Source organism: Alligator mississippiensis, chromosome 1 (assembly GCF_030867095.1).
Source record: "Alligator mississippiensis isolate rAllMis1 chromosome 1, rAllMis1, whole genome shotgun sequence".
Lineage (NCBI taxonomy): Eukaryota > Metazoa > Chordata > Crocodylia > Alligatoridae > Alligator > Alligator mississippiensis.
In genome coordinates, this window is record NC_081824.1 from 175115339 (window position 1) to 175142481 (window position 27143).

General features: G+C 45.1%; 1 protein-coding gene across 1 annotated transcript; it reads left to right on the plus strand.

Annotated features, from left to right (window-relative positions):
• The first annotated feature begins 43 nt into the window (after window positions 1-43).
• SLC4A1AP (solute carrier family 4 member 1 adaptor protein) lies at window positions 44-26848 on the plus strand. Its single transcript, XM_059717090.1, has 14 exons — window positions 44-675; window positions 5331-5517; window positions 6235-6357; window positions 7838-7898; window positions 8540-8679; window positions 9011-9171; window positions 10333-10402; window positions 13420-13609; window positions 14416-14527; window positions 14910-15132; window positions 15976-16056; window positions 17271-17341; window positions 24513-24585; window positions 26410-26848. Exons 1-14 carry the CDS (start codon window positions 220-222, stop codon window positions 26457-26459), a joined length of 1998 nt encoding a protein of 665 aa, XP_059573073.1. The 5' UTR covers window positions 44-219; the 3' UTR covers window positions 26460-26848.
• Window positions 26849-27143: the final 295 nt, after the last annotated feature.

A 27143-nucleotide genomic window follows, 5' to 3' on the forward strand; every position in this document is an offset into this window, starting at 1 on the left:
ACCCGGAAGCCGTCCCCCCGCGCGTCCCTTCGAAAAGCGTCCCCCAGGGTCCGGCGGCGCCTGTGGGAGCTACTCAGCCCCGCCCCGTTGCCGGGGCCCCTCGCCGGGCCGGGACCAATGTCAGGACCGGGACTGGGCAGTTGAGGCGGCGGCGCGGGCGGAACCCGAGCGGCGGGGACGGCGGCGCGGCGGACCGTGTTTGCAGACGGACGCGGCGCCATGGCGGAGGAGGAGGAGGCCCGGGAAGGCTTCAAGAGGCCAGGGCCTCCCGCGCCCGCGCCCCCCGAGCCGGAGCCGGGGCCGGGGCCGGCGGAGTACGAGGAGCCGGCGTGGGGCGGGCAGCCGCCGGCGGGCGCGGGCTATGCGCTGGAGGCGGTGCGGGGCGGTGTGGCGCTGGGCGCGGCGCTGCGGCTGGCGGGGCGCAGCTGGTGGGCCGTGGGGCGGCTGCCGGGCTGCGCGCTGGCCCTGGCGCACCCGTCCGTGTCGCGGCGCCACGCCGTGCTGCAGTACCGCACCGCCGGGCCCGCCGCCGCGCGCGGCTTCTACGTCTGCGACCTGGGCAGCGCGCACGGCACCTTCCTCAACCGCCGCCGCCTGCCGCCGCGCGCCTACTGCCGCCTGCAAGTCGGACACTGCCTGCGCTTCGGCGCCAGCTCCCGCCTCTTCGTGCTGCAGGTGCGTGCCCGGCCGGGGGGGGGCTGGACCTGCGCTCGCACGGTGCCAGGCCTTTAGGTGTGAAATTATCCTATGGGAAGCTCCTAATGCCCGTGATATCTGACCAGCTGTTGCAGGCAGGAAACACACAAACCAGCAAATAAACAAAAAAGGATGCGAGTAAGCTTGTTCTTATTTACTTGATATTGCTCACTTCAGTGTTGCCCTCTCCTGTGTTTTGGCGTTGGTCTTAAAGTCTACGCTTGGGGAATGCAAAAGACTTAGCTCTTTCGTTTATGTATTTTTTATATACATGTATGTTATACATATAGATGTGTCTTTAGGTATAGCGAGAGAGCTATAGATGTGTGTGTATATATCTTTATCTCTCAGTAGGTCTGTGCGTACACACAGGTACACCTCGCTTAACGTCATCCTGGTTAATGTTGTTTCATTATTACGTTGCTGCTCTACTAAAGAACATATTTGTTTAAAGTCATGCAGTGTTCGGTTATAAGGTTGTTTGACTGCCACCTGCTAGGAGGGTAACTACTGTGACATAATTGGATTTGTTTACCATCATTTCGCTTGAAGTTGCATTTTTCAAGCATGTAACTACAACGTTAAGCAAGGAGTGGGGGGGGTATACACATGCTAGCCAATTGCCCAAAGAATGATGGGGGAGCAGGCGGGGATGGAGCCCCATGCCTTACCACATCTGGGCCCACTCCCCCCTTTCCTCCTGCTGCTTGGGGTCTGGGCCCACTCCGAATAGCAGGAGGGAGGGGAGGAGCAGGCCCAGGCTCAATGCAGGGGAGAGACCAGGCCCAAGAATGGGGAGAAGCCAGGCTGTTGCGGCGGAGGCAGAGCAGTGGGCCTGGGCCCAACCCAGTGGCGGTGGGGGGACAGGAGGAGTGTGCTTGGGGCCGACACAGGGGAGGGCACTGTGAGGGAGGAGTGGGCCCGAAGCCCGGAGGAAGCTCACTTCTCCCCTGCCGCTGCTACATCAGGCCATGTCTGGCTTGTCGTCCTGTGTGTGTCGTCGCCCCCGCGCACTGCTCAGGCTCAGTTCTCCACCCCACTCCCCCACATCAGGCCCGGGCCCACTCCTTCCCTCCCCCCATAGCCACATTGGGCCTGCTTCTCCCCCCACCCCTGCCATATGGGCCTTGCAGGCTGCAACAACAGTAGGGGTAAGGGGCAGGCCGAGGCCAGCACTGGTGGCCATGCCCCCCTGCAGCGTCCCAGCCCCACTCCCCCCCCATACTGGCACCAGCGCCATCACCTTCAAGGAGTGGGGGGGACAAGGCCAGCTCCAGTGGCCTCGCATCCCCACTCCGTCCCCCATGTCCCTGCCATCATGGCGGTGCTCTATAGCCTCCTGTCCAAATGCTTCTTTGCATTCTCATTGGCTATTTGTCAGCCAGTCAGAGTGTGAATAAAGTCAGACAGAAAGACAGAAGCTTTTATAATGTTAGAATTTCTATATATAGAGCAGGAGATCTATATCTGTGTGCATGCATCTATGCATATGTATTTGTACATACGTAAAAGAAACAGCTAAGTTTTTCACATTCCTGAAGCACAGGCTTTAAGAACAACGCCAAAAACCATGAGAGTTGGCAACACAGGTTTCCCTCAATTTATGCAGGTTCGATTTATGCACATTCATTCTTATGCCGTGACCCTTTTGTACCTGAAATTCATTATATGTGAGAGAAATTCATGTATATGTGATTAGCATAGGCCTGGAGAACACCTCATAAATCGAATTTGCATAAAGCGAACCTACTTTATAATGTAAGAAATAGGGATAGGTTCCCCTGTCAGCTTCTCCTGGGGCCGGCTGGCATGAGTGCTGACAAGCGGAGTCCTGGGCACAGCACTCACCCCAGCCCCGGCTGCAGCAGCCCTGGGAGCTGCTGGCAGCCACTAGGCTGCACCATGCCCCAAGCCCCCCGGGGCTCTGCCTGGCCCCACGCACCCCAGCTCCTGCTGCAGCTGTCCTGGGAATGACTAATGCCAGCTCCCTGTAGCTGCTGGGCTGCACCATGCCCTGGTGCAGGCAGCTGGTGCTGGCAGCTCCCAGGGCCGCTACAGCCAGGGTTGAGGTGAGTGCCACGCCCCACAATGCCTGGGGCTCCGCTTGTCCGCACTCACCCCAGCTGGCCCTGGGAGCAGCCAACAAGGGAACCTCTCCCTGTTCCTTACATTATAAAGTAGATTTGCTTTATGCAAATTCAATTTATGCAGTGTTCTCCAGGAATGCAGGTACCCCATAAGTTGAGGGAAACCTGTTCCGTCACCGTAATTCCCCAGGGAGGGAGGGACAACTGGGTCATCAATGTGGAAGTGTTTCTTTATTTTGAGGCAGCCAGTCATAAGAAAGCGCTGACAGCAAACCCGAAAGTCAGTTGAAACTCTCTGGGTGTGTCTACACATTGCCGTATGTTGCCATACAGCGTGCTATGGCGACATAGCAATCACGTGAGTCTACACGTGATTGGCAGCTACCTTACTAGCAGCATGCTCCCCTGTTTTAGCGTGCCACTACAGTGAAGTAACAGTGAAATCTAACTGTGCACCGCATGTATGGTACAGTTGCTGCACCATGTGTTAGTACTTCCAAAAGGAAGTACTACAACATGTCACCGTACAGCGACCTGTAGACCCATCCTCCTAGAGTGATTTGGATTTTGTGTATGCTGCATCAATTAATGGCCTCAAATTATTGTATGTTTTGAACACTTTTAACATTATCTATTGTACATTGTACAAGGGTTGAAATTATGCAGATACGATAATTATCGCACACCTGTCCTACATGTGTGGGCACGTGTGCACACATATGATTTTTGCTTGGATCTTACTTTATATGTTTGTGTGCATACCAGCAGTTGCACATGCACATCCTTCAACCAAGAAGGAATTTACTTTAACAAGAATCTGTACATTCAAGTGACTCAGAAATTTGCCAGACAGTGCATTGGCTGCCATGGAATTGCTAGAGCTGGCCCCCTGCATGGGACAGGATTTCAGGGTGAAAGGAACCTTGGAAGCCCTTGACAGTGCCATATGGTTTACTACTTCAGCAATGTAAGAAGCTATGTTAGTAGCTTCAGGGGGATATGAGAGCCCCATGCTATAAATCCATTAGGCAGGTCCTTAACAGGCAGTCATAATTGCCTCTATGTATAAACACACCCCACTCGCACACACCTTGCCTCCTGATTTCTGCTACTTCAGGGTGTGCTCAGGTTCCCCTTTCCAAGCCCTTTCTCTGCAGTCACGAAACCAGGAAAGAACTACTTTAACATAAGTTTGTTTGTTTGAGCTACTCCCAGTACCAGGGCTTTAGGAAGTGTACCAGACAGATGCATCAGCTGCCATAGCGTTGCCAGAGTTGGTCCCCTGCAAGTGACAGGATTTCAAGCTGAAAGGGACCTTCTAAGCCCATTACAGTGCCATGTGATTTACTACTTCAGTGACTTATGAAACTACGTTAGTAGCTTTGGGGGACATGGGAAATCCTCCTCGAAGAATAAAATAATACTTTGCCACTGGCTGCGATGATTATTTATGGGAGGGCAGGATCATTTTCTCGTGAAGCGGAAGGTAGCTGTTGGGTGGAATCAAAATGTCTGACTAGGTAGGGGAAATGTTTCCTTCTGATATTTTTCTCCCAAAGTAATAAACAAGTCAACTATAAGGTCATACCGTACAGAGTTTATATCAGGGGGGTTGCATACAGATCTGCAGGGAAAGACTAAGCATGCCTATTTTATGAGGGTGTTGCTTTTCTTTTGAGAAGTTGGTGCATACTGAGTTTTTGAAAGTGAGCCAAGTTAAAGAATTAACTGAGAGTGAGCATTGACAGTTTTGATTCAAAAGAAAATTAGAGAACAAAACTCAGCATGTTAGTTTGAATTGTTATTTAAAAGCGTGAGATCTTGAGGAAGGAAAACAATAATATCAACAGCCAAGCAAACCTTCTATAAAGAGTTGTCATGGTATCTTGCAATTTTTTTTTAAAGCAGTTCATAAGCACTCGTGTTTCCATCATTTCCTTGTGATATAGGTAAGGGGATATACTGGGATATCTGCAACGTTTCATTAAAACTTGGTAACATGCAGGACTAAAATTTATATCAGTAAAACCATAGGCAACGTGTAGGGGGGGCACAGGGGGACGTGTGCCCCCCCTGCAATTGGCCGCCGCCAAAGCCGTGGCCAGGTTCTGTGGGTGGATGCCACTGCTCCTTTGCTCCCTCCCCCTCCCCCCCACTGTCATGCCTGCCCTCACTACCAACATCACTATGGCCGCCTGCAGGCAATCCCTGCTCTCTGCTGCCACACCCCCACTGCTGCTGCTGCCACCTGCAGGTGGTCACCATGCTCCCCACCGCCCCCAGCCTCCAGAGGCATGCATTGTTCATGACTAATTTAAAACTTGTATCAGTTTAACAGTCTAGCATAATTATGGCTTTCTGTGTTTAGGAAGTAAAGGCCACAGTGCCTAGTGGGGTGCTATACTTAGGAGTATAGAATATAGCACCACTGTGTTCTTCTCCAAGAAAATTAGTTCTGCAGCAGTGTACGTAGTTTATTTTCATATGCATAAGAAAAAGGGCCTTCTCGAGATGTGTTTAAAAGGCATTCCTTGACCTATGCTGCAGGGACCAGAGGAAGATCAGGAGCCCGAGTCTGAACTAACCGTGACTCAGCTGAAAACTTTGCGCAAAGAGCAGCAGGCAAAGCTAGAGAAGACCATGCTGGGCGAGGACTCTGATGAAGATGATGAAAAAGAAGAGAAAAAAAATGAGACCAGTGGGAGCAATGATATGACCTGCTCATGGGGACTGGGTAATAATAGCTTGCATCTCTGAATGAAGATGTTGACATGCAAACAAAGACTACAGCTGCTTTCAGCATAACCTGGGTAGAGAAGGACTAGGCCTTAAATTTCAAATAAGGCAGTATATTAAGAGGGGAAAAAATTTAATAGAAATAAATTTTCTCCTTACAGGGAGGTTTGCAGGTGCAAACCAGTTTGTGGGTGGGAAAAAAACAGGAAAAGGTGACTAATATTATCTGTACTTAAACCGGAAAAGGAAAAGAAGTCAAGTTTTAATGTTTATACTTTCTTCTTAACTTTTGCAATGTTGTATATGTCACTGTAGCAAAAGTAATGTGTGATTACTTCTGAGACCTTCACAAAAGGGACTCTGAATTTTTTTGCATTTTGGGATTTATTTGGCAATTAGAATTGAGCTTTTAATTTTTACAGTTTAATACTAGTGAGAACCAAATATTGCAAAGAAACATGAAAACTGGCAAAACAGACTGTAACTTCACCTGTTGAAGTAAACTTTAAGGATATAAACAGCAATTTAAAATCATAATCTCAATACAAAAATGCCAGGTGATTCATTAAATAAACATAAATTAAAATTATTATACAAGGGGGTACTAAATAGTGCCTTGTATCTTGTTCCATCCTAGTAAAGGTTGAAATATACTTCGGTCCTCTTCCCAAACTCCTTTCCTATTTTATTTGCACTTCTGTTTGTGTTCCTCCAGGGGAAGATGCAGAGGAAGATGAGGCTGAAGAAAACCCAATTGCCATTGAATATCAGGAAGCACAAGAGGCTTTCTATACGAAGGACCCTAGGAAGGCACTGCAGGGTTTCTTTGACAGAGAAGGTATGTGTATTGGTTGTCCTTTAATGGCTGGGCATTTTCTCCATTGTGATGATTTTTAACAAGTATTGATGTGTGCTTAATGAACACCTGTCACTTTAGGAGGAGATGAGGCTGCAGTGAGGGCTCAGGTGGCAATTGAGGGAGTCGCCTGACTGACAAGAGGCACAGTTAGCAGCATATAAACTCAGGGCAGTCTAGGCCTGAGAGCTTCAGAAAGAAGCCCTGTGCAGCAGGGCTCCCGGGTAACAGCTAAGCTGGGGTAAGCAGCACTGGAGGTTTGTGGATGGGAGTTAGGAGTGAAAGAGATCTCAATAGGTACAGGAGTAGGGCCAGCGGCCTGGGAGCAAGGCCAGAGTCTGGGAACAGGGTAGAGAGGGACAAAGGCCTGAGAGAAGGGCCAGAGCCCAGAAACAGATGAGGGCCAGGGACCCAAAGCCCAGAGAGGGGCAGAGGTAGGGCAGAGAAGCTTGAAGATTGGGGCTAGGGGTCTGAGGCCCAGAAAGGGACAGATGTGTAGGAACTTTATAGGCCAGGACGCAGTGCCCAGGAGTAGCCCATGTAGGTGAAATACTCAGGTGGGGAGCAGAGGTAAAGAGACTGTTCCCCGAGAGAAGCAGGCAAGCCTGGAAATTACACCAGGGAGTAGCCAAGGTAGGCAAAGTGCCCGAGCACAGAGGTCCGATCATGGGGGCTGTGGCCATGGCACAAAAGGTGTGCACCAAGAGAAGCAATCCCCACAGCCAGTCCTGCTGACCCAGAAGTGCCAGTGGTGTGCCTGGAAGTGCCAGTGGCACTTTTGGGGGAGGGGAGAGTGAGGGGCTTAGACCTGCATCCTGGTCAGCTACGGGGGCAAGGAGAGGCTCTTGACTTCCCATGATAAAAAAACCTAAAATCAAATACCAAAAGTTATAGGTACTTACAGTTTATTTCATTACAGTGATTGAGGCACTGGTAGGCTTCTAAATTGCTTTAAAACTGTAAATATATCAATAAAACGTGTTCAGTTGATACCTATATATCTAGTGGTGTCTCATTTTAATTGCAGATTTTGACTTTTTAATCAGAGAATTTGTGTTTTTGTCAAAGAATTTGCAATTTTTAAACAGAAAACCAGGATCCCTGATAATGATATGTCTGTTCAGTAGAGCAATCTGGAGCATGTGATATCTGTATTTTAAAAAAACAGGCTAAATGAAAGGTCATGCATATGTGAACCAAGAGTATAGGCTGCTTTATTTTTGGAAAGTAATGCCTCAGAAAAAGGTATTAGGATTGTGAAGGATAACCAACTGAATGTAATAAGATCATGGGACCATCAATAGATGAGAGAGAAAATCCTATCCATTTAGGAGAAAATCTAGGCAAGGAAGGGTTGTTCTCTCTCACTGCTTACCTCTGGCTGTCTTCCCATACCACTGGGAATTGCTGCTTATTATTACAACTAGGGCAGTTGCATCAACCTGTCTTGTTTCTTGTCTAGGGGAAGAATTAGAATACGAATATGATGACCGTGGACACAATAGCTGGCTCTGCAGGGTGAAGTATGTATTTTCTAAAATTAGGGGTACCCTTGTCCTCCTTCAGCTGTCCTTACTTTGAGAAACCCAAAAATTTGTCATGTGCGGGGAAGAATTTAGCAGCCATTATCTCTTAAACTGAGAGGTGTATGCTATTTGGAGTCCCTTGTAGCCTTTCCAGATATATTAAGTACTAGTTCTCAGCTCCAAAGTTTCCCAAAAGGCCATGGATATCTTGTGGTAACAAGGAGAAAGTTAGGTGGTAGTCAGAATCATATGATAACAGATTATCCTGAAATGGCTTCTGTGGCTTAGAGAATCCCTGCCCCGGTATGGTATAAAACATTTAATTTCTAGCTTTGGAAACTTGCGAAATACTAATGCTCAAGATGTCCATGGGGCCATTGCCTCCTCAGTGCTCTTTTGCAGTGATGGAGGACTGGATACAGGGAACTCATACTTCCTAAAATATTCTGGCATATACTGGCCTGTGGAAGTAACACTTCGGCTTTGACTAGTACTATAAAAACGGAAATATGGAAATAATAGGTTTCAGGAAAGAGTCTGTGGTTGGACATTAAAAAGCAATGCATATGCAACAAATGTAGTAGCCTCTTGTATTGTCTTATGGAAACTGTTTATGTTTTACCCTTTGATCTGAACAGGTTGCCTGTGGATGATGCATCAGGGAAGCAGCTGGTGGCAGAGGTTACCCATTCAGGAAAGAAAAAGGAAGCAATGATACAGTGCGCATTGGAAGCTTGCAGGATACTGGATGCTAGGGGTGTGCTGCGGCAAGAGGCAGGTTGGTGACCAACCAAATGCTTCAGTAGCTCGTCTGTAGGTGCTCCCTTTGAGAGGTTATTAACTACTAAGAAAACCTTGGCCTCCTGTATACGTAGCCAAAGGTTGTTAATATAAATGCTGAGTAAGTTTCATAGTTGTTAGGGGCTAGAAGGGACCTTACAGATCATCAGGTCCAGCCCCCCTGCACATGGGCAGGAAAGACATGTTTGGTGTATGATACTAAATGGTTAGCTACTCTTAACTCAGCAATAGATGCTTCTAACCTCAAACAACTGTTTCTCAAAGGCTTTACATCCATTACTTTCTTGCTCTTCCTCCCTCATCCTCAGTATCCCGGAAGAGAAAAGTAAAGAACTGGGAAGAGGAGGATTTTTATGATAGCGACGATGACACTTTCCTTGATCGAACTGGAGCTGTCGAAAAGAAACGACTGAACAGAATGAAAAAAGCTGGGAAGATAGAAGAGAAACCAGAGACTTACGATTCCCTGGTAAGTGTGACTTCAGGTTAGCAGCAAGGCTAGGCATTTATGGTGTCACATTGAGTGCATCATACATGTACAAATGTGGAAGGAAGGTCAGAGAGATTTTAAAAATCTGTTGTTGTTTTAAAGCCATATTTACGTATCAATGGGTCAGGCCACAAAAATAGAGTTAGAGTTCAGATTCCATAGAATGTGTGGTTTGAAGGCTTTAAGGACTGAAAACTTGTAATGACACGTGGAGGAAGCCTTTTGAGTCCAGCACAGGATGAAAGTAGCTGAAAACTGTTACCAGTGCTTCAGTAGTCCATGTGCAATGAGCTGCAAGTTTGTGATATGGAGATTTGCCAACTGAGGTTTGGACTTGGATACCATGATGACACTTGGTAGTAGTGTGGTGCTAATTAGCAATTTCAGTAAAGAAGGAAATACTGTCCAGGGAGGAGAACTGTACTCTTGCTCTAGAGTCCTCTCTGCTTAAGACCCAAGGGAGGCTGGAGAGAAGGTACCAAAGTTTATGCCTTCTGTAGATAGCAGAACTCAGTTCTTAGACTTTTCAGTCACCTGATACAAACCATGAATTTACATGCAAACTAGAGGAGGCAAGAGAAATTTGCAAGCTGAAGCAGACCTTTGAAAGTACTTTCTCTGGGGACATGAATTGGTAACCATGTTCCATTCTAATGTAAATGTGTAGCATTGTTTTTGCCTGTGCAGTTCTGTTTTCTACTTGATGTGTTGTCTGAGAGGTCAGTGAATTTAAGCATCAGAACAAGACCTAACCAAACTGTTTCAGGTCGTTGGAAGATAATTTCTAGTGACAAGTGCACAGGGCAAAACAAGAACTCATTCCTGTTTCAAGGAACATGTAACACTGACTGGCAAGAGGGTCATGCACAGGGAAGGGAGAGGAAGGGCAAGGGTGAGGAAAGGACCATGGTAGTTATATGGTTGCTCAGGCATATACACATCTTGATGCCTCAGGAAGAAAGTAAGCTATTCAAACACTTATCAAAGTAGTAAGAAATGATTTAGGAGTGAAGTCAAGACCTGATCAGGGATTAGCCATGGAGAGATGGAAATCATGTAATAGGTCCTCCCTCTCTCCCTGCCATGATAACACTCAAATGTAAAGTGAAAACATCTTCTAATCCAGTGGTTTTTCCATAGGTTGCAAAATTAAATGAGGCTGAAAAGGAACTTTTGGAGATAGCTGAAAAATTGAAGGCTTCAGGAAAAGGTAAGACTAAGCCCTTCTGGAAAGACTTCTCTAGAGAGTGCACAGGGAATTTAAGAGAATTGCATAATATATATCTACTGTCGTATGTTTCTTTTTCCTACACTCCATTTTCATTAGCAGTGAGCAGACCTGCAGGCCACTGAATCAGCTATCCCGTGAGACTACTCCCAAAGCCATTATTTAATCCAGCATTCAGGTTCTGTGTTTGTGTTCTGTAGGGCCAGTTGTTTGCTTAATGATACTAAAAACAAGTTATCCGAGCACATGTAACATTTTAAGACAACGTAAGAAGGGTGTGTGAGCCACTTGCTTTTAACAGAGTAACTGAGTACTCATAGGTGGTAAAAGTATTAGCAAAATTTACCTAATTTGAAGACAGTTTCTTCTGTGCCTTCCAAAACTTTGTTCAGGAACAAAAACCCAAAGATTTCTGAGATTTGCAGTTGATGATTATTAAGATAATCTTTACCACTGCAAGTGCAAAAAGTAAAAATGGCAAGAGCAGGACCAAGAAACTTGTGTTGAATTAGAGGTGCATCAATACATAGGTCCAATATTGGATTGACACCAATATAAAGAAAATCGATTGCATCGGATATCAGCCTGATGCAGCTGATAATTTGGCCGATAAGTGCCCGTGCACATGCGCCACCGCAGCACAGCATGTAGGCAGCAAGGAGTATAGCCCGGCAGCTTGGAGAGCTATGTGTAATTGGTAAGTCTGGTGTAGTGGAAGGGAAGGGTGTGCAGGGGCAGATCAACATGCCCCACAGTGAGGTAGGGAGGGGGGCTGGGGCTGGCACTGCCCAGCTGGGGCAGGGCATGGGATGGAGCCATGGCTTGTGTGGGAAGGAGGGAGCAGCTCCCATGTGCTGCTGGATCTGTGGGGGGGTGGGGAGGGCTACAGCTGTGGGCACAGGCCAGGGCTGCGCCAAGTTCTTCCCGGTGCATGGGGGCTGCTCTTGAGGCTACACTCAGGGTGGGCAGCAGTGGCAGCACTGGGAGGAGGCTACAGGAGGCCTACAGCAGAACTTGGGGTGGCTGCAGCCCCCCCCCAGCACTGCCACCACTTGCCCCACGCCTGCATGCCAGGAAGAGCCTGGTACAGCCCCAGCCCACAGCTGCAGCACCCCCCTCCGCCCCCGGGCCTTCCCTTCCCTTCCCACGCAGGTCTGGCCCCCCACTTCATCCCAGGGTGCACACAGCAGCAGGAGCCTCCCCACACACCCCAGGCAAGCGGCTGCTCTGTCCTGCGCCCCACTCTGCCCCAGCTAGGCAGCACCAGCCCCACTCCCTCCCACATTGCGAGGGGTGTTGATCTGCCCCCCCACACCCCTTCCCTCCCCCTCCACCACAACAGACTTACCAGCTGGACACAGCTGTATTGGAAATCAGAACGGTATCAGCCGATATGCCTCCTTAAAAATCTGCTATCAGTATCAGCCCCCCAAATCTCTATCGGTGCACCTGTAATGTTGAAGTGTAGGTTCTGGCCTAGCCAGTGAACTTCTTGATGCATAAGATCAGAGTTTGGGTTCCAAACTTTCTACTTTGCAGGGCCCCAAAGCAGGGGTATCCTTTCTAGGATGGATGGGAGTTGTGGAGGCAGAAAGCTGCTTCCAGCAAGATGGTCCTTTTCATCACTCATAACTTCTCCCAGAAAGGAGTATTGGAAAGCAAAGTGCTTGAAAGTGTGCAATGGGTCAGGGGATCATGACAGGGTAGGCATCATAAAGGTAATCTATTTCAACTTTTGGCAGTTCTGCTTTCCTTTGTGCAAGATATAACTGATATTTATTTTCCATAAACCAACACAACACCAATTCTAATTCAGATTGATGTCTTTATTTCTGAGAGTTTGTCTTGGACCACAGCTTGAAGAAGCTTACTACTCCTGAAAATACTCAGATTTATCTGTCAGCTGAGTATATCTGTGGCAGTCTTTTCCATATAATGTCCATGGTAGACAGGTCATGATTGACTAACTGTAGAAGATAATGCGTTATCCACTTTGTAAGATGGGAATCCAAGTTTTTTCCTGATGTATAGTATTAGTTCCTGGTACAATTGTTTTTCAAGGTAGATGCTAAATCAAATTGCAATAGAAAATGGAGAAAGGAAGAACTAAGATGTTAATCAGAATGATGTATTAATTTCAGTGCACAACTTCAAAATGATTCATATTCACTGTAGTAATACTGGAAATTCAAGGACCTGAGCATCCTGTGCAGTTTGCCAAGTCCAACAATATATTAGTCCCTACAGTGAAACAATACTATGGTTATGCTGGTGCCTCACTTGAACAGTTGCATTCTATCCTCGTCTACTTCCAGAGAAGCAGCAATGCCTGAGTTGCTGACTAATAATCTTTTGGGGTTGTGTTGGTTGGTGGGCTTTTTTTCAGCATATTGCATTAATCTTAGATGCAGGCAGTAGCTTCCAGAAGCCCATACATTGATTACAACCAGCTTTGGCAGCCCACCATTGTGATAACAGTTGTTCAGTAACATGACTCTGTGAAGCCTCTTTATAGAGCTCTGGCTTTCTCTAAGTGATTACTTGACTTATGTCTAAGAGGATGGATGGATGGATGAGTGAATGACAGGCTGAATTACAACACCTCTTACCAAGCACTTGTAGAGATTAAGTGGTTGTCAGAAGGATCTCAGTAGTGGCTTACAAATCACTCTCTAAAGTCATTCAGAACTAACTGCTGATGTGCCTGCTTGATAATTCTCACATACTTCAGTGCAGCTCAATGAAAATCTCTGTGTATTTGACTTTCAATCTTATTTTTTGTTATCAATAATTTTCTTCTTAATGGACAAGTTGGTAGTAAAGTAAATAGCCTCATAGCTTTTATCCCTATGTTCCTGTTTCATCCCATTACCTGTTTTGGGTCTGATCATGTACATCTCAGTATTTAAGGGCAAAATGTGCTGTGTGCACCATGTCTCTGCTCCCCCTACCCCACTCCCCCTTTTCAGCATATCTATTTTTTCCTTTATCTTGCCCAGGCCAGTCCAAGCCAGCAGCTCAGGATTCCTTGGATGAGTTCATGACTGAAATAAAAGCAGGATCCACCTTAGACAGTGTGGCACGAAAAAAGCTTCATTTGCGGACCTTTGAACTCAGGAAAGAGCAACAGAGGCTGAAAGGGTTAATAAAGCTCGTTAAGCCTGCCGAACTGCCAGAGTTGAAGTCCCAGTGAGTCTTGGCCAATGTATAGAGCGGTAACCATTGTATGTTGTGCACATGGAATTGTGGTTCTGCCTGGCAGAACGCTGCCGAGATGTAACGGGAGCAGATTCTATCTTGGGTACTACCTCATGTACCATCCCTCATCATTTTGAAGGGTCACCTAGCTATTGGACTTGCTGCCCAATCAGGGGAATGATTCAGTTGCTGACACAGCAGCAATAAAATTGAAGTAGTATAATCGGGTTTCTTTGGAGCATGTGCATACATGATGGCATTTCTCAATAGCCTGTCATCCTGAAGGATCCCTGTGCACTTTTAAATGGGGGGAGGAAAAAAGGGACACATGATGCAAAGACCAGTTTATTCACTTGCTGAACTGCAGCTACATCCTGGCAACTAATTGTTGCAGCTGTTCAGACAGGGCATAGCACAACACAAGTTGAAGACAAAGTGTATACCTTATCAGTAGACAATGGTGAGACAATTTAGGTAGGTGAAGTATAATTACTTAAGTAGTAGTTTAGCTTGTATATTGATGAGGTTGTCTTAGGGGTCCCTCTAGCTTTGGCCAAGTGTCTGACTCCTATTACATTAGTGGGGTGGGGGGAGGGGGGAGAGTTGCATTTCCTGCAACTCATCCCTGTACACTGCAATAGTGAGCACTTAATATCACATACAGGGGTTTGGGTCCTTGTTTCCTAGGATTATTTTGGACTACAGATATTTCCGTTCTTAACTGAAAAGGATTGATGTGAAGACATTCGCCTTGGGCTTTGAATGTGCTAACTAGTTTTATATCCGATTTATGCTAGGACTGGGAGTCGTGGTCTGGAAACGGAGAACAAGCCTAAAAAGCTAACATTGCCTCTCTTTGGGGCAATGAAAGGGGGAAGCAAATTCAGGCTGAAAACTGGAAGCCTAGGGGTAAGTTGGGTGAAGACACCAGACTGAAGTTATCCTCTAGCCTGAAGCTTTCCCTTCATTTCCTTTTTGACTAAGATCAAATGTACCATTGGATCTGTTGCGAATATGTCTCTACGAGGGGACTACTTGTTTTTTCAGAGGAGAGCAAGGCTCCTTCCTCCATTTTCACCTACTGTGATTCCTATAACCTTTTTCTTGGGACCAGCCAATTTTTTTTCCACCCAGGTGTGTTACTTTACTAGTTCTTCCTGTGACTGGAAAAACATACTTTGCCCTGTAGTGTCTGTCTTGACTCTTCTATCTGTCGTAGATCGAAGTCTTCTGTACTGCTCTTTGCAGTATTATTCAAGTATCCATGCATCTGTTTGCTTTTGCCCCACAGAAGATGCCCATCAGGCGTCCAGATATTCCTGAAAACATCTTAAAAATGAAAGATGATGGGCCAGAAGTGGAGGAAGAGGAGGAAGAGGAGCAGGAGATGAACGCAACAAACAGCAGGAACAAGAAACCAGAGGTGAAAGTGGCAGCAGAGGAAGAAATGGAACAAGAGATTAAACTTCCTCCTAGCTCTCCTTGTAAGAGCAAGAATTTGGATTCTACTCGTGGTAAACAAATGCCTTTGATTTCCCTGTTTTACACTGGATTGTGCAACTGTTGAATTCTTCAGAGCTAACTACAACTAGGGCTTTGATTCACTGACATTCCTATGACACTTTGCAGATTCCCTTTTTGCAGCTTTGCAACTGAGAGTTCAGTGTGGGTACCAACAGGTCCAAGACATCTGTGTTGTTTTTTTTTTACCTGGTTCATGTCAAAACTACACAACAGTCAGTTTCCCCTCAGTTTTGGTGAAATAACAGAAATTTCCGGAGGGCTCATTGAGGAGAGCCCCCTGTTGATAAACCAGTATTAAGGTTAAGTGGGAGGGTTAATACTTAAGTAGGGCTCTATATTTACAAAATATATAGCATTATTAGGAGGGAGGGGATGAGTAATAGGAAGCAGGTGTCAGTGAAAAGCTTCCAATGATTGTTTATAAAGGAGAATAATTTTTAAATTGCAAGGGCAAGAATTTTCATTGCTTTTATAGTTCATATCCATAATTCAGCCTTTTTCCATTTGCTGATTCTGCTCATGTGAAAACTCAGGCATAATGTTGCTGTCAGTTCTGTGGCTGCTGATGGAACAGAAACTCTGCCTGTAGTGTACAACGTTCCATGTGATATGGCCAAGTTCTTAGAACTATAGGCTTTTTATTAAAACTGGCTTTGTTGGTCATTGAAAGTCTCCCCTAACATTGCATTTCATTTCTGTGGGGTTTGAAATGAGCATGGCCAAGCATATCCTAGTGTGAAGTGTTTGGGGATACCAATGTTTTGTTTGCCATAATGTCTGAAGCTTGTTTTTTCCCCCCCCCTCCCCCCCTGACTTTCCTTGTGTTTTTATAGAAGTTTGTTTTCCAACCAGCAAGGAGCTCAAGACTTCAGAACATGAATCTCAAACTGGCCCCTCACAAGAGAAGCCCCAAGGTGAGCCGTGCGGTTTGTGACTCAAGAAGTTGTGCTGCCCCACATTAACCAAATAATTTATTGTCCATACAGACTAACAGAAAAAAACAGCATTATTTAGTCTGTAAAGCAGGGGATTAGGAGCCCAGCATGTGACAAGGCACTTTAAACTCAATTATTTGCACTCTCTTCCCCCAATCCTTGCCTTCTATTTGTAAACTGCTTTGAGTCCTTGGATGACTGGTACAATATAAACTCAGAATTATTTTAACATGGTAGCATCACAGCAGAAACATTTGAGGGAGATGCTAGCATAGAAAATTGCATTCCTATCCTCCTTCCCTTGTTACAGGAGCCAAGCATAGTTGAAAGGGGAGATATGTGGGAAGAGTTTTGTCCATGCCGTTGAGTACCATACAGCATTAGCATGTGCTGCAGGAGTTACTCTAGGGTTGCCACTCTTCTTTTAAAGAAAAAAGAACCCAAAAAATACACTGCTGCTCAAGAGCCAAGCCCCAGTTTGGCATAAGAACATGTAGAACAAATATATATGAATTCTTTTCTCCCCCACCCGGCACTGATTCTTCAAGGAGACTTTTTCTTCCCCTTATTGTTTCAAGTTAAGCACAAGAGTGACTCAAGATTAGAGTAAGCAGTAGGAAAATCAAGGGTATTTGTCCTTTCTGTCAAGCTATTCTCTTCCACTCCCTGTTGTTTCTGAATCTAGAAATGATTTTTGTTAGTACATTGATGCCAATGTTTCCTAAAGAGTCTTTCCAACTTTTGATACAAAGTTTCTGCAGTGCAGGAATTTGATGTCCAGTGTCTGAGAAATTTCTTGGCTCCAGTTTTATTGCTGTATCCTAATGTAATTTTCCAGAAGTTTGATTTGTATAACATGTATTTCTAATAACAAGAGTTGGAAAAGGCCTGTTAGATCATTAATACCTATCCCTGGCAAGCATGAGACTAATTAGAGTGTATACACTAAGCTGTATTTGCCAATGAGCTAAAATGATTTTAGCTCAATAAATTACTAACAGTAAAAACCTAATCAAAAGATCAGAGCTGAATTTTTGTGCCATGAGAATAATGAGTCTGTTTCATTTTTTTTTCCGTTTTGTTTTGTGTTTTCCCAAGTTGGTCCTTCATAAACTCTCTTCTGTTAGAGCGGCTGGTTCATAGTCTACGAGCAATGCAATGTCATGTAAAACACCAGTTTTATTTCTTCCCAGCATCTGGAATATGGAAAAGAAAATCTGAAGAGGGACCCAAAAAAATGAAAGCAGTTAATAGCCTAAGCAAGGTAAGTAATGGTACCAGAATTATTTTCATACAGAGGAAACATTTCCTACTGTAAAGAGCCTGAGAGGATTCCCTGTTAATGAAATGGGATAGTATCTTGGTTTTATTTGAAGATAGTTGCAAATAAGTCTTTTCCATTATGCAAGATGCCATTCCTCTTGCAAAATTAGTGAACTGGACGCAATGGAGAGCTTTTGCAAGTCATCAATGAGTATAGCTTGTAAGAAGGTATCACCTAGCAATCAAGACGTTATCATAGAAAATAAGGATTGGAAAGGACCTCAGGACCTCTAGTCCAACCACCTGCTTTAAAGCAGGACCATCCCCAGCCAGATCATCCCAGCCAAGGCTTTGTCTAGCTACTCTTAAAAACTTCCAAGGATGGAGATTCCACAACCTCTGCCGGTAACCTGTTCCAGTATGTTACTACCCTCCTAGTGAGAGTTTTTCCTGATATCTAACTCTAACAACCCTTGTTTTGTTACCACCACTGAGATCTAGTTCCATCCTCTTTGGAACCACCCTTCAGGGGTGCTATTAAATCCCACCTCAGTCTTATCTTTTCAGGCTAAGTAAGCCCAGTTACCTCAGCTTCTCAAAAGTCATGTGCCCCAGCCCCCTCACTATTTTCATTGCCCTCCAAATCTCCAGTTTGTCCATCTTCTTGGGGGGGGAGGGGCAAAAGTGGACACAGTACCCAGATGTGACCGTACCAGTGCTGAATAGAGGGGAACATAGGCAGGCAAGGTTTTTTGGGTAGGTGATATCTTCTATAGACAAGCAAAATAGTTGGAAAAAGTTTTTTGCAAGCTTTGGGGCACAAACACCCTTTGTCAGGCATAAGGAAACTCTGCTGGTGTTACGTGTTCTCCAAGGTAGAAAAGAAACTAATTTATAACAAGCAGGTCTGGGAAAATGCAAATGAGTGGAAGTTCTGCAGACAGTGGGTAAAGATTTGGGGGGGGGGGGGGCGGAGCAGGGAATGTTTGAGGAATGCAAGTGATCAGCTGAAGGCAGATTACCTGGAGTATCAGTTGTCAGGCAGGTTGTAATGCATCATAAATCCAATGTCTATATTTAAAGTCCATGACTTTTTGTATCCAGTAGAGTTATGAAGTGAAGGTTGTAGGCTCGTCTACGAAAGGAGTTTTGTAAATTCCCTTTGAGGATTAGAACTGAGACATTGGAGAGGGAGTGATTGTCTTATGAGAAGTGTGCATCCACAAGTAATTGGGTAATTTTGTCTTCGATGGATTTGTGGTGTGCATTCATTCTGGCATGCAATTGTTGTTTGGTTTCTTCTACATATTTTCAGGGCATTTGGTGCACTGCATGAGATGTATTACATTTCTTGAGGTGCAGGTATAAGATCCAGGAATGGTGATGGTTCTGTTGTGGGGTGTAGTTATTGTGGGGGTGATGGAGAAGTGTTGACAGGTTTTACATTTCTTGTCATGGCACGGTCCAGATCCTTTTAGTGTGGTTTGGGTCACTGGAAGTTTGGTTTTGGTGATGAGGTTTAGTGATTGTTAAAGGCTAGGATGGGTAGTTCTGGAAAGATCTCTTTAAAAATTTGGTCTTCTAGTATGGGTTGTGTGCGGGCCGAGCCCCGATCCCGCTGCCAAGTGCAAGTCGGGGGGGGGCGGCGATCCGCGGCCCATCTTTGCGCACGCGGGCTGTGGCCAGCAGCCCGGGGACGCGGGGTCGGAGAAAAACGGTGGCGAGCTAGAATTAGTCACAAACGCGTAGGGGTTGATTGAAAGATTATTTACTTACACCAAAGATGGTCGCGGTGCAGGCAGAAAACTTGCGTGAGTTACAGTTGCAGATAGAAAAGAAAGGCAGACTAGAGTTCCTTCCTGTGAACACTCTTCTAGCCCATCCGGTTGGAGGCTCTAAACCGCGAGCCCGTTATCCCAACCGGAGAAAGTCCATATGGTAAAGAGCTCTGAATACACTCACTCACACAAAGTTTGCTAGGCTCCGTGGATCCTTTTTGCGCGCAGGGAAGAAGGATATGTCGGGATTGCGCTCAGCGACGGGGAGAGGTTAGAGGCTGATCAGACCTCTGTTGCCTGCTTGAAATGCGTTGGGTCCGTGAGGATCTGCAGCGCTTAGAGATCTTCACACAGCGTGAAGTCTCCTCCTCCTGGTGTTCGTGGAGTCCTCCAACTTGGGCGGAAACCACTCAAGGTTTTTATACAGCTAGCAAGCCAATCACTAGCCGCCACGTGTGCATAATTTAGAACTAGCCAATGGTGGGGCACAAATTTGAATACGAGTGGCGGGATCTCCTTGCAACGAGCATTTCTGTGCTACAACAAAGAAATGCACCCTGCAAAGAAAGCTACAAAACGGCGGGAACTTCTTTTGCACCCGGGGTTCTCCTTTGCAGCGGAAAACTCCACCGTGCAAAGAAGCTGCAATTTGGCGGGAAATAATTCAGTGGTGCCAAAGCACACACAAAACAAAAATCACAACTTTGGGTTGTGACAGGTTGTAATTGTTTGAGGATTTTCTGTATAGGTGCCAGGAAAGGAGGGTATGTCATAACTAATGGTGTGTGTTTTGTGGGGATTTTCTTTTTGTACTGCAGTAATTCTTTGTGTGGCATCTGTGTGGCTCTTTCAAAAGTGCAATCTCTCTCTCTGAAGGAGTGTCCTTGTTGAATGAAAGCCCTTTTGAGATATGTAAGGTGACTATCATGGGTGCATATTTGGTGGTATCAGAGAGCTTGGCTGTAAATTACAGCTTTTTTTGGCATGTTTAGGGTGATTGCTGGTTCTGTGCAGATATGTAAGTTGATCCATGGGTTTCTTGTATATGGTGGTTTATATTTTACCATTTTGGATATTGATCATAGCATCTAAAAAGGAAATGGTGCTGGAGTATTCAAAAGATAGTCTGATTGAAGGATGATGATCGTTGAATTTGTGATGAAAATCAACCAGAGACTTCAAGTTTTTGGTCCAAATGATGACGTCATCTATATATTGCAGTATAGCATGGGTTTGGTGGTGCAGTTTTTGAGGAATTCTTCTTCCAGGTAGGCCATATAAAGGTTGGCATATTGTGTGGCCATTTGGTGCCCATACTTGTGCCCATGGTCTGGAGGAAGTGTTGGTTGTTGAAACTGAAGTTGTGTGTGAAGATGAAGTGTGTAAGTTCAGTTAATACCTTGAGGTCTGTACTCTGAGTTGTAATCTTCCTCTTGTAGATAGGCAGGCTTGGATGCCATCCTGATGTTGGATGTTGCTGTATAAGCTGATGACATCCATGGTGGCTAGGAGGGAATTGCTGGGAAGATGGTCTGTTTTTGAGTTTTCACAGGAAGTCTGTTGTGTGTTGGATAAAACTCGGTCTTTGGGTAACAAGAGGTTTTAGAGGGGAAGAATCACTTCCCTTGATCTGCTGGCAGTGCTCCTACTAATGCAGTTCAGTGTACCATTAGCCTTCTTGGCAGCAAGGGCACACTGTTGGCTCATATTCAGCTTACTGTCCACTGTAACCCCCCAGGTCCTTTTCTACAGATCTGCTGCTTAGCCTGTTGCAGTGCATGGGATTCCTCCCTCCTAAGTGCAGGGTTTTGCACTTCTCATGTAGTTTCTTCTAGTCCATTCCTCCAATTTGCTGAGGTCTCTCTGAATCTTAGCCCTACTCTCCAGTATATCTACTGCTACACCCACCTTGGTGTCATCACCAGCCACTAAGTGTATTCCACTTGATACAAGCTGCCATCTAGACATGGAGCCATTGATTGCTGCCCTTTGAGCCTAACAGTCCAGCCAGTTTTCTATCCATTTTACAGTCCATTCATCCAGCCCACACTTTCTTAGCTTGCTTCCAAGAATGTTGTGGGAGACCGTATCAAAAGCCGTGCTAAAGTCAAGGTATATCAAGTTCACTTCTCTCCCCACATTCACCGAGCCAGTCATGGGAGGCAATCGGGTTGGTCAGGCGTGACTTGCCTATGGTGCATCCATGCTGTCCATTCCTAATCACCTTCTCCTCCCAAGTGCTTAGAAATGGATTTCTGGAGTACCCACTCCATGATTTTTCCAGGAACTGAGGTGAGGCTGACTGGTCTGTAGTTCCCAGGATCCTCTTCCTTCCCTTTTTTAAAAATCATGCCCTTTTCCAATCATCCGGGGCCTCTCCCAACCAGCACAAGTTTGCAAAGATGACGGCCAACAGCTCTGCAATCACATCAGCCAACTCCCTCAGCAACCTCAGGTGCATTGCATTTGGTCCTATGGACTTGTATGTGTACAGCTTTTCTAAACAGCCCCTAACCTGTTCTTTCACCACTGTTGGCTGCTCACCTCCTACCAAACTACTGCCAGATACAGTGGCCTGGGACCTGACTTTGCTGTTATAGATGAGTAAAAAAGGCACTGAGTACTTCAGCCTCTTCCTCCTCATCTGCCACAAGGTTGCCTCCCCCATTCAGTTAAGGGCCCACACATTCCCTGATCTTCCTCTTGTTGCTGATTATACTTGTAGAAATGCTTCTCATTACCCTTCATGTCCCTTGCTAGCTGCAACTCCACGTGTGCTTTGACCTTCCTGATTTCATCCCTGTATGCCTGAGCAGGACTCTTATATTCCTCTCTAGTTGTTTGTCCAAGTTTCCACTTCTTGTAAGCGTCCTTTTTGTGTGTTAGCTCACTGAAGTTTTCCCTGCTAAGCCAAGCTGGTCTTCTGCCATACTTGCTAGTCTTCCTGCGCATCAGGATGGTTCATTCCTATTCCCTCAGTAAGGTTTCTTTAAAGTACAGCCAGCTCTCCTGGACTCCTTTCCCCCTCAGACTGGCTTTCCAGGGAATCCTGCCCATCAGTTCCCTGAGGGAGTCATATCTGCTTCTCTTACGTCCAGGGTCCATACTCTGTCCTTCTTCCTTCCTTTCCTCAGGATCCTGAACTCCATCATCCCATGGGCACTGTTCCCCAAGTTGCTGTCCATTTCTACATTTCCCACCAGTTCGTCCCTGTTTGTGAACAGCAGGTCAAAAAGAGCATGGCCTCTAATTGGACTGTCCAAAACTTGCACCAGGAAGTTGTCCCTAATGCTCACCAAATACTTCCTGGATTGCCTGTGCACTGCTGTATTGCCTTCCCAGCAGATGTCAGGGTGATTGAAGTCCTCCCCCATGAGAACCAGGGCCTATAATCAAGAAACTTCTACTAGCTGTTTGAAGAGGTCCTCATCCTCCTGGTTTGGTGGTCCAGACTTACCTCCCCAGTTACCTCAGGGCTTTGGTCTCCATCACCCAGTGAACCTAGTTTAAAACCTCCTCGCTAGGTTAATGAGCCTGTCTGCAAAGATGCTCTTCCCTCTTTTTCTTCAGGTGGATCCATAGAAGCTATAGTCAAGCTGGACAACTTTTCAGTCCAGTTGTGATGCTCCCTTTCCAATATTAGAGTTGCTTCTCTGTGTTGCATTATGATGACATGCTTCCGCTAACTCTCGTTCATTTGTATTTTTGTTAATTTACCATAAAATATGGGGGGTTGTGGGGTCCAGGCCCATGATTTGCAGAGCTGTTTTGTGGATTAGAATGGGAGGTGTTGCCCAAAGGCTGATGTAGCAGAGATCTTAGCCAGGTATAGTGGTGCTAAACCCCTGGCCCATGAGCCAGATCCAGCCCACAGAGCCATGTCATCCAGGCTGCTGGGCTCCCCACAGGTCTGAAAATTTGGCAGTGGGGGAGCAGTAGCAGTGTTAATTATCGCTTCCCTGCTGCCAAATTTCTGACCCAAGGGGAGCTCTATAGGCCAGATAATGTTGCCCTGTGTACCAGGTCAGGTGCGGTTGAGCACCACTGGCCTGGTAAACTGATACAGCTGACCAGCAAACATGTGAAATGGCAACTGTAGCTTGTATGTCCTGCCCGTTCAAATTCAGCCTTCTGGGAGTCCTGGAAAAGATTATAATTAACCTTGTAGAACTATTGTAAATGGGAACCAAGGGGTGAGGAGCTTTCTGTTTACCTGCAAAGAAGGTGAGTCATTTCTAGCTTGGGGATGGGGGTGGTACAGGCATTAAGGTGCATGGTTGTTAGACCAAAGGTCGCAAATTTTTGAGGCCACAGCAAAAGCGCTCATGGCACAGCCTGTCACATTCCAACCAATCTGTGAATTCTGCTAAATACCTTGCCATGATGACATGAAGAAGGAAGGAAAGGATTTCTAGCACAAAATTAGGTAACAAATTCTTCATATTTCAGGGCATATGGCTTAGGAAGAAATTTCCTTGGGGGAAAATATTAGTCTAATTGTGAGGATCTTATACATTCCTGCAATGCATTGTGTACTGGCTAGTGGACCAGTGGATCACTGGTTTGATCTGATATGACAGTTTATGTAGTGGCATCTGGTTTGGCTTTGTCTGGTGTTCCAGCCATTGCAAAATGGCTAGATCACCTAACAAAGAAATGTAATATGAAGTCAGCCATTGTAATTACCTGATCCTTCACAAAGAATTCAACACAGATGGAATGGGTATATCTTTTAAAGATGGTCCTCCATTGTTCCATGGAAGCATATTGAGGGCAGGATTAGTACATTTGTACTGCTTCAGCTTAAGGTGACCCATGTTATGCATAGAATAATGCTTAACACTAAAATAATACCCAATGCCTTTAATTATGTTTGCATCACATTTTTGCACATGCTCTTACCTTTTAGGTGACATTTTCGGCACTGGGTCGCTGCTCAAAACAGACTTTTTCTTAAGTGTGAAAAGTTTTTCCCCTTTTTCCCCCCCAAAAAAGTGAGTCTTACAAAATGTGCATACTGCAAAAACTGATTCTGTATGTAAGTTTAATTCAACCAGTCAGACTCAGGGTCAGTATGTTGACACTTCCCAGGAGACTAGGCCTCCCAGGAAACTCTTATACAGATATTTGATTTCAGGATTATTATAAACAAGCCTGTCCTCATTAGGACTCTCAACACTTGATTTACTTGGGAATATATGGATATATTTGCAAATGCAATTGGGTCTTCTCTTTCCTCTACATTCCTGCTTTATCTCATCTTTTGGTTCCCATCTCCCAGTAACACCTTTCCTTCTCATCACTTGCTTTAACTTTGTAATGAAGGTCTCCAGTGGGACTTTGTGGTAGGCACGCTTTATCTTAAAAAATCTCTTCTTGTGCTTCTCTTGTCAGGTCCATCAAGTGTTTTCCTCATCAGATTACCCAGAAGATGACCCAGACTATTGCATGTGGATGCCTCCTGCAGGTATCAAACTGTTTCCTATTGGCTTTCTACTCCTCAACATCCAAAAGTTATTTGCAGAATAGTCATGGTGCCTTTGAAATGTGATTTTTTTTTTTTTTTGCTTTAAAAAAATCTAAAATAATCATACAGTGCACTTTTATGAATGCTAATTAACATTTTTCATATTGGTGCATGTGCTGCTGTTAGTCCTACAATGAAATGCTGGCCATTTTGTACAATGGCTTAATTTGCCCAAGCATATGGAGATACTCTGGAAGGGGAGGGGATGTGGGGGGGGCAAGAATCTCTTAGCAAGTCGCTGTTGACACGAGGGAAACCACTGCAATATAAACACACCCAGACCAGCTTTAGTCTCCTTTGCCCTGGGGTGAAACAGTGAAATCACAGTAGCAACAGTAAAATCACAGTAGCAAAGGCTTCAGCCGCAAATTAAATATCTAGTGTTGTAGGTAGGCCTGTGCAGCCCACACTGCCACAACTTTGTTGCTGTTGTTGCACTTTAACCTAGTCAGCTCAAGTGTCTATACAGGATGTAAGGATTTCTTAGGGTGATTATATTTTATTGGATCAGCTGTGTAATTGAGAGAGAGTTAGACAAGCTTTTGAAAGCGAAGACCTGACAAAGAACATCTTGCATTCAAAACCTTGTCTAACTCTCTGTCACCTATTTAGTTAATCCAATAAAAGATCTCATCCTACGAAATCCTTGTTTTGCATAATTTCTGAACCATTGCAGCTACAACATCACTCTTACACTTCTGTAGAGGACTGCCATTGTCCCTCAGAATGATAGTAGACAGCCCCAGAGATGCCAAGTGCCCATGTAGACTTTATTGCGGGACTTCATTGTGGTCTCATTCACAGCATGGCAAAGGTGGTGTTGGTAAAACGGGATCTTTGAGCTCACAATAGTTAAATCCAGCATTTTTAGAGGGTTGTCAGTTCTCACTGAAGTCCTTTGGCAGCTGTGAGCATTCAACACTTTTTGGCACTTCCCCCCTGCAGTTTGTTCTGGATTTCCTGGCCCAAGCTACTTGCACCTTGATTCCTGTGTTCTGGAGAGACAAGTCTTACTTGATTGTGAAGGTAGAGAATGACTCATTAACTTAATGACTCATTAAGTCCAACTTGATTTGGGGGCTGGAGAAAAAAAATAACTTTCCTTCCAACTGGTTTTCAAAGTATTTTTATTTAACATGCAGTAATTCTTTTAATGCTGCCATGAATGTTCAGTTACTGAACATCCATACTTTAACATGTGAATGTATCATTGCATCATTAAAAATTACAAACAATTAGGGGCTTATAACATCAATTGTCTTCTGAGTGAGAGGAGATGAGGAATAAAGTTTACCAAGGAGAGCGCTAATGTAGGCCTAAGTGAAGTGAATTCTGCTGTAATACAAGGACTGCACTCCAGTACTAAACTAATCAACCAGAATAAGATTCCTGCCTCTGTTGGCCAGAAAAGTATCTGACCTATTTGTGTCTGGCCAGTTTCCTCTTTGGAAGGAGCAAGTTTTTCCAGTCTGCTAATAGGAGGATTTGTTACTTGTCTGAGCTGCCATAATGGGGACATTAAAGAAACCATATCAATGGAAAAGATTTTGTAACCTTGCATAGATATGTTATTGCCACTGCTGTTGGTAAGTATTTTAAGCATGTGTCAAAAGGAGATTGGTGTTGTGGAATCCAAGTCTCAGTTGTTATCCTCTTTCTGCCTGTCTGACAAGTGCTCTACAGGGATAAAGTTTCATTCTTTGCTATGAGTTGATCTTGAAGGGCACTGTTGTTTGTTCTGTTTTGTTTTTCTTTGTCAATCAGGTCAAAGTGGAGATGGGAAGACTCATCTGAATGAAAAATATGGCTATTAAGCCTCCCCTGCTCTCTACGAAGCAGCATGGTCTCTCTGACCCCAGAGCCACCTCGGTCAGCTTCCCCATATACTGTTGGGTGAGTGGCAAAAGAGTCGTCTCTCCATTTGCTGTTCGGGGTTGCAGGGCATCAACACTTACTCTGGTAGTTACCTCCTAATCACTGCTTTTGTGCTTTTGTTTTATAAAAAAAAATCTTAAGACTCCCAGATCTTGCCCACAGTATTCTTTTTTCATACCTCCCTTCTGCAGTTGGGCTGGTCTTTGTTTGATGTGAAAATGTGTAAACAAAATAGTTGTGTATTTTCTTTTTGTATATAAAAACAAAATCTCTACTTCATGCTTGATGAGTCCGGCCTAGTTTTATATAATAAACATGAAAAAGCTAATGTTTCTGATACTTAAGAAGTCATTATGAGGGCAACTGGTGACCCAGAATTCAAGAGTTTTCTTAATAAAACTTGTTTCATTTTAAAGAAAAATTAAAGCAATGCGGCTCAAGCTTTTGGAACTCAAATACAAAAGACCTTCATGTGAAATTGGCAAGGAATGCCAAGAAATGAGATTATGTAGGGTGTGGAAAAAAATCTCGGATGAAAAACTGAAAAAAAAATTAGGGTGGCTTACCTTTAAAGAGATTAACAAAAGAAGATATGACAAAGGAATGTAAAAAATCAGTTGTTT

Bases quoted from the DNA above. Each gene is read 5' to 3' on its own strand.
- SLC4A1AP (XM_059717090.1), top strand. From the start codon at position 220: ATGGCGGAGGAGGAGGAGGCCCGGGAAGGCTTCAAGAGGCCAGGGCCT. The intron at 5,518-6,234 runs GTAATAATAGCT...GTGTTCCTCCAG, and splicing joins GACCTGCTCATGGGGACTGG to GGGAAGATGCAGAGGAAGAT. The intron at 8,680-9,010 runs GTTGGTGACCAA...CCTCATCCTCAG, and splicing joins TGTGCTGCGGCAAGAGGCAG to TATCCCGGAAGAGAAAAGTA.